General features: G+C 40.1%; 1 protein-coding gene across 1 annotated transcript in view; it reads left to right on the forward strand.

Annotated features, from left to right (window-relative positions):
* The window catches only part of LOC110027869 (endoribonuclease Dicer homolog 2a-like), a gene marked incomplete at its 3' end in the record, with an annotated part of 67,507 nt that overhangs the window by 47,656 nt on the left and 11,976 nt on the right, over positions 1–7,875 (forward strand). The window contains 5 exon segments of the mRNA XM_020729483.1: positions 1,811–2,023; positions 2,106–2,332; positions 2,743–3,014; positions 3,174–3,592; positions 3,703–3,806. Coding sequence (XP_020585142.1) covers positions 1,811–2,023; positions 2,106–2,332; positions 2,743–3,014; positions 3,174–3,592; positions 3,703–3,806 — 1,235 coding nt within the window.

The raw sequence follows: 7,875 nt of genomic DNA on the forward strand, positions 1-7,875 counted from the left end.
TGTAGGGAATATCACGTAGACTTATTCAGAGATTATTTTCTGTTCCGCATGGTACCCCTTTTCATATATACAAACAATCGAAATGAAAATTCTACAATGGGATTCAGGTCTTCTTTGTAAGGAGGAAATCTCTCCTGAGGAGCCAGTGAGAGTGGCGTAGCTGGGCACAGAGTTCAACCTAACGTGGATTTCTCCTCACATACTAGCTTATCAGTCTCTCCCAACCCAGTACGAGGAAAGGAAGAAATAAGTTACAACTGGAATGGCGCGATACTTGAATCATGGGGACACTCGTCGAGGTATAGTTCCGGCTCAAGTCATGCCATAGATGGACGTATATCTCTTCTATCAAAATGTGTTTTGGAACGACATCTACTTGTACGACGTACTGAAGGACTCGACGACATGCCACAAGGAGTCAAAAGCTTCAATGAATGACGTCGAAGCTCCCCCAATCCCAAGAGAATGACACAGGGAGTTTTCCTCCAAAAGCCAGATTGGTTTGACCCGAACCGGTTCAATTGAGAGAAGGGGCGGAACCGGCCCCTCCTCCCCCTCCTTTTTATTAGGCGGTAAATGTCCTGCCTTCATATTTTCATTTCCTGTTCATCCCACTTCTATTTTTATGTGTTTTTAGGTCTTTCGGTGGCAGTTGCCGACGTCCTAGTTTCTCCTAACCAAAGCCCTAGCCCCCTGCTTGCAAGTGCAACACCATCCGGTCTCGCCACTGCCGTAACTCCTTCCCACGCCCCTCCCCACTGCAGTAAATCCTTGCCAGATCCACTCCCTGCTGCTTTCACTCCCTTTCCCCTCCATTACTACAGCACATACCCTCTCCACTACCTAAGCCATTCCCGTGACCCATTTCTCCCTACCCAGCCAACCCCTTAACTTCCCTCCCAACTACACAGTCACTAATTCCAGTCGGACCACAGCCCTTGTACTTGCTGGATTTCCCAAACTTGTCAGCTCCAATCCTCCTATCTATCCCTGTTGTTGGCACCAAGTACCTGCCAGTCACCACACCTGCTGTTCTGCAGGCGCCACCACCTCTTGTCCTCACCCTAGGGGGTTTTTTGCGTTTGTTGGTCTTTTATTTCCTGATTTAACGAGTCCTGTTGTAATCTTTGAAATGCAGCATAATATTATCATTTTCTATTACAGTTTGGGTTTCCTCCGGTATCACTACCGCTTCCCACTCACCATCATCCGCGGATTACCCTATCCAGCCCTTGCCTAATATTGTGTTTTTCTGATTTTCTATATTGTTTAGAATCCTGTTTGTAATTCGTTGTTGTTTGATTAATGAAATTTTACTTTTCCCAATCGGATTTGGGTCAACTCCAGTATCATAATTAGTCTCCTAATAGAAAACACCCTATTTAGAAGTAAGGGAATTGGAAAGAAATCAAGAAAGAAAAAAATGGTGAAAATAAGAAATCGTGCTAATAATGTGCTTTTTCTGTGATATTGCGGAATCCCCGCGATCAGGATGACATGATTCATTGATCGTGTAACATGGCGGGATGCTGCACGTCACGACAAAATTACTTTAAAAGCAAGAAAGAAAAAAATGGTGAAAATAAGAAATCGTGTTAATAATGTGCTTTTTCTGTGATATTGTGGAATCCCCGCGATTAGGATGACATGATTCATTGATCGCGTAACATGGCGGGATGTTGCACGTCACGACAAAATTACTTTAAAAATTTTTAAATTTCATATGCTTGCTCTTACTAAATTATTTGTCAACTAATTTCCTTGATGACATTATCATTCCTTTTTTACTTTTATACTTTGTTTTATGCAGGGATGATGCACAGACGCTTTTACAAGTACAAAGATTTCTTAAAAGCGGAGATATTATGCGAGAGGAAGCTCTAAGTCTTGCCACTCTTCCTTGTTCATCTCTCCAGGACATTGAAAATAACTCATACCGTGTTGAAACTACAGGCTCTGTTGTTAATGTGAACTCCAGCGTAGCGCTGATATACTTCTATTGTTCAAGGCTCCCTTCTGATGGGTGTGTTTCTCTAATCGGTTTTCATCTTTTGTTAGTTATTTTTAATGGAATACATGCTTAACGACCATCTTTTGTTCTTAAGATATTTCAAGCCACATCCTCGATTCGAAATTGATGAGGAATCAAACATTTGCACTTTGCTTCTCCCTAAGAGCAGTCCTCTGAAATCTGTTCGAGTTGAGGGTTCATGTAGCATGATAAAGCAAATTGCATGTCTAGAAGCTTGCAAGAAGCTGCATCAGATTGGTGCTTTATCTGATCATCTTGTACCTGTGCTTGATGAGGCTATGGAAGATCTTAACAATGGAGGTGAACTCAATTTCTTAGAAATTTTTAGGGAAATGTAAATACGTTGCACACAATTATTATATATTTATACATCTACCTTCATATTTACATACATTGCACTTTGGTTCTTTGAACTCATGCATGAAAAAGTGTATTTCACTTTTACAAAGTGGTGATAGTGCTATTTTTGATGTGATATTAAAGATATGAGTTTTATGTGTGTAAATAAAAAAATTCGGTGTGATATGTGTAAATACATAAGAATTGTTTACTATGTATCTAAATCCCAAATTCTTAATTCTCATATTTTATTTGCTGCAGTATAACTAACCATGTATTATTGACATACAATTCTTTTCATTTTATTTGTGGCATGTTCACTTGCCATGTGCCATTTTCAGCACGTAATTTCTCTATTTTACCCTTGCCAGGATATGAAACAGGCGTATTTGAAGAAGATAACTATTTTCCAGCCGAGCTAGTCAGTTCATGGTCATCATTTTGTAGCGTTGGACTATATCATTGCTACAAGATTTCTATGAGTTCAGTTGACTTAGAAAATTTCAAGGGAGAAATATTACTTGTTGTAAAGTGTGATCTAGGATCTGATTTTTGTTCTAATTCATTTAATTTTGAGACTTCTCAAGGTTCTGTCATAGTAGAAGTTGATTATTTTGGCTCTATCCATCTTGATCGTGATCAGGTAAAATATTTCAAACAATTTGTTAATGTGATTCACAAAATCATCTTCCTTTTCTAATGCCTTGAAACTCTTTTTGAGCAGTTTCCCTGTTGAGCCTTTTTTCTATGCTTAGGATTTTTTATTTTTTTGCACTAACTTAGCATTTACCTTGTGGTCCAGGTGGTTAGAGCTCGAAGGTTTCAGGTCTCTGTTCTCAGTCTTTTGATTGATCAAGATTATGATAAATTCTTGAATGCACTTCATGTATGCATGGAGAATGCTTTTGAAGCAGTTGTTTATTTACTCATTCCTTCGGTCCTTGGAGGTATTGACTGGGGCTGTGTGAATTCACCTACTTTCTTTGTGGAGAATGGAATGCAGCATCCCAAGCGCTGCTGTTGTAAGAAAAGTGTGACTCAGTTGATACAGATTAAGAATAGCTGCATTTGCCGTTGTATGTTGCATCATTCTGTTGTTTATACACCTCACAATGAACGCATTTATTGCGTCACCGGTATTCTGGATGAAATGGATATGAATTCATCTTTTAAGTTGAGAAATGGACAGATCACTACATATAGCAAATACTTCCTCACTCGGTAATTTATGTAAATTTGTTAAATCTTTTCTGTGGGAATTTGCGTCCTTGTTGTTATGATCTCTAAATATTGTGTAAATATTGTGCTTTTTACTTGTTTTTTCTTCTCAGCCATGGTATCAGACTGAAAACTCGAGGGGGGCCTTTGCTTGCTGCCCGAAGGCTTCAGAACGTGCAAAATTTTCTTCTCAGGCGCACCAACTGTACAGAAAAAGGTATAGAGTAAACATAACCAAAATCTTGGTTTCGTTTTATTCCTGAAATTACATTCTTAGTTGAATTATTTTATTTCATTTTGTATGAAGCTTTTAAACGAGACCACTTCTAAATGAGTTACAACATGCCAATATGAAAAGTTGGGCTTTTTGTTCTTCTTATCATAGAGGTGGGTCTTGACTGCTGAAATTGAAATATAAAAAATAAAAGAAATTAAGATAAATTAACATCCCTAAAACCTTGCCTATTTTGCTTCTTCTACTGCTTAACCGACATTGCCCTCTTATTGGAAACTTAAGAAGACAAAAGCCACAATTTCCCCATTACCCCTTTTTTCTATTCAAACTTGACAAGGATGAAGTTCCATACCGTACTAGATGATTCATCTCTACTTACGCACGGAAACTTTCTCGTCTTCGTTCCCTTTGTCGCTCCTCTTCCTCTCTTCCAGCTGCACTGTCCCCTGTGTTTGCATGACTCAAAGCTTCCCTAGTTTTCGCAAGCGTCATCCCACTCTTTGCCTCCAGTTGCCTTCTCTTGTCCACGTAGGACGCAGGCGAAGCTTCATTTGCCTTCTCTGTTGCTCCCAACCACAGCCTTGCTTCCTTGCTGGGCTATATATATATATATATATGAAAAAGTCCAAGGGTTGATATATTAAAGATAAAGATACATATATGTTTGTATAGGTGGGCCTAAACACCCAACCCACACAGTATAACACACACAAAAAAATGTTAAAGATGAGTACATATAGAAATAAAGAAACCTAAAAACCACCCTAACTTTGAAAAAGTGTGGGTCATCCTAATCTAGTCTTGCCTCTGGTTCTAGTTCTCGGTAGAGATCCAGCATACAGATTGGTAAGGTGCTGACCATTACCCGTAGTAACCAAAGTATCATCCATAAGACTTCTGAGCTCTAGTAAATCTCCGCTCTTCTTCTTTCTTTTGGAAGTGTAAACTTATCATTCCTCCTCCGAAGAATCTGCCTGATGGGGTAGAGCTGAAGGAGAAAGATTACCAACAGTAATACCCACAATAGGTTCTACAATATGTGAAGTATGAGTTGCCGCTACACCGGATACTCCTTGAAGAAGTGGAGCTGCGAGGCTCTCCTGATTAGGTGCTAACATCACATCACTCGCAGTAACAGTAACAGCAGTATCATGGGGGAGGGGTCCTCAGGTGCAACAGACACCTGTCTGGTAGTATCCTCCTCAGGTGGAACTAAAATATCCACAGTAGTGGGGTTAGACCCATCCTTGTTCACTTGAACCTTAGATTTCAAATTAGGATGAAGTTTGTGGCATTTAGCAAGGATATGAACAAACATCTTACAGTGGGTACAATATGGGGGTTTGTGTTCCATGACGATTTGTTGCCAATAACCATTATGGGTTGTGCCCAACTAGACTTCAGTAACATCAGGTAAAGTAGTATCCTTTTCCACGAGTATTCTGGTCACCGAGGGTCTGGTTAGGTTGAAAGTAGGCAGATATAGTTTCAAAGGATCCCCAAGGATATCTCCAATACAGTAGACAACCTGATTGTGAAAAAAATGCAGCTTGAGACCAGATAAACTAAACTATATCGGTACAGTGGGAGGTTCATGATTTGTGTTGAAATTAGGAGACCATTTGAGTAATTTCATTGATTTGCCTTCTATATTAAGATATTTCTTGGAAAAAAATTCTGGTGTAGTCCTCAACCACTGTTAGTTAGATCAACACATGTCTCCTATCCATGAGTCCCACTTTCCACTTGCCTACTAGTTTAAGATCATCAACACCATTTCTTATAACATCCATAAGAGGGTGTTCTCACTGAAATTTTCCAATAAGAATAAATTTGAATTTTTCTGTCAAGGTAGAAATTTCTGATTTAGAGAAAAAGATTGTTGCTTTTCCACCTTTTATACTTCCATTCTTAATAAAAGGATGGTCATCTGTGCCCTCACGAGATTCCTTATAACTTGAGGAAAATCTCATTGCAGACTCCACCTGAGGGTTACCCACCACGTGGACAAAAGAGACTTTGTCCGGCTCAACCAAACAAAAAGAAGGCTCCATCAGAGCAAAGAGCACGGAGAGTAGTCGGCTTTGAGCTATAGTGAAGTGCGGTAGGAAAAACAGTGAACTCTGTCGCGCGAGCCGACGAAGACGAAGGCGTCGAGCGGAGAAGCGAACGCGTCTAGCGAAGAAGCAAACGCGTCGAGCGACTCTCTTAGAAGACTACGAGCGGATTTGTCAGAGCGAGCGCGTCGAGCATGTATCTATTTTTTTTTATAGAAAGATAGAAAGAGCAACTCGTGGCTCCTTACGTGTTAATTTCAAAATATGAGATTACAAAAATTTTTGAGAAAATGAGGATCCCCTCTATAAAATAAGAACAAACCATCCTAGGGGTTCCGTTTTCCTCAGTACAACTCTACCCAAAAAGGATAAAAAACGCATCCAAAAGGAGATAAGTCCAAAAAATACATGTATCAAATCATAACGTATACCCAAATAAATGACGTATACCCAAAATGAACATGTATAAGAAAAACAACAAGGTAAGAAAATTTGCAAGCCGAAGAGCAACTTCACGAGGGCAGAGACCCGACGAAGCAACCTCCAAAAACCTGCATCTCAGAAAGGCTGAAACATGAAGGCATTGGTTAGTGTAAATGGAAAGAAAGATCATTGTGGTCCTAGTTCCTCCAAAAATCCAAACAACAAAAACAGACAACCCGAAGCAAGACAAGCACCCCGCAAAACTACCACCAAAATCCAGAAAACCGAGCCAGTACAGCCCAACCAAAAAATAATAGTGGCAAAAAATATTGGAGCCGTGGGCCTCCAAAAATAAATGACACTGTTCTTTAAAAATTTCCAGCCTCCAAACACCCATGAAAACCATCAAAGCAAACTGAAAATAGTGCCTCCCATACTCCAGACCCCTCATAACAATCATCCCAAAACACCTCTCAAATAAAGCAAATGAGCCCTGGGCCTCCTCACACACCGAAATACACCATGAGAGGTATATGTAAAGCAAAGCAGAAGTAAAAGCCACCCACCCCGTGGCTCCAAATGACCTCCACCGCAAAATCCAACACCTGCAACCCCATAGAGGGAGCCAAGGGCTTCCCAAAAATAAATTGAGAGCCCCTTAACCCTTGGCTCGAGAAGACTTCCATGTCACAAAATACCAACAACAATTCCAAAAGGGAACCCTGGGCCTCCTATATGAACCCGAGAAGAAATTGCAGAGGAGTCCTGGAGCTCCTTGCACCAAATATAGCATAACAGAGGAGTATAGATGTCCACAAACCGCAAAATCCAAGTCTCCAAAGAACACATAAATAAGAAAATGGTAGAGGAAATAGGAAGGGCCGAGCACAACCTTACGGCCACCCAAAGCGACTTAAAAAGAAAGAACCCTGTGAATATAAGGAGGATCAATATTGTCACCAAACAACAAAGAATGTAAAGGAGGGGGAATAGATCCCACACTACAACTTTGAGTAGAACTCCCTAATTTAGCGAGCCAATTAGCGGGTTGATTGCCTTCCTGGTAATTGAAACTCCAAATAACATTCGCATTGGATAGCAACCCTTTAATCCTCCTAATATAACAAAGAATATCCCAAGGTGCATCGACACCATTATCTAAAATGTCAATTAAGGTATGATTATCACATTAAAAACTGATGTACCTCCAAATTAAATAATGAGCCAAAATAGCAGCAGTTAATATAGCCCGAGCTTCCATCTCGATAGGAGAATCCGCATAAGGAGGAGAAAAAAAGAATGCAACCCCCCACATAATTCCTAACAATGCCCCCACAACCAGCTCCAGAGACATTCCAACTTCCATCAGTATTAATTTTAAACCAACCTGCAGGAGGTGGGTACCATTTTACTAAAATAGGAGGATGAAGGGGCCTCCTTCCCTCCAAATTCGTATGCCCCAAAGCAAGAAAATAATTGATGCCCGAAAAGAAACTTTTTTTGGGATTCCCCAACCTCCAAATTCGTCGAGCATGTATGTATGTATGTATGTATATATATATATATATATA

This window comes from Phalaenopsis equestris, unplaced genomic scaffold (assembly GCF_001263595.1).
Source record: "Phalaenopsis equestris unplaced genomic scaffold, ASM126359v1 Scaffold000457, whole genome shotgun sequence".
In the NCBI taxonomy this organism is placed as follows: domain Eukaryota; kingdom Viridiplantae; phylum Streptophyta; class Magnoliopsida; order Asparagales; family Orchidaceae; genus Phalaenopsis; species Phalaenopsis equestris.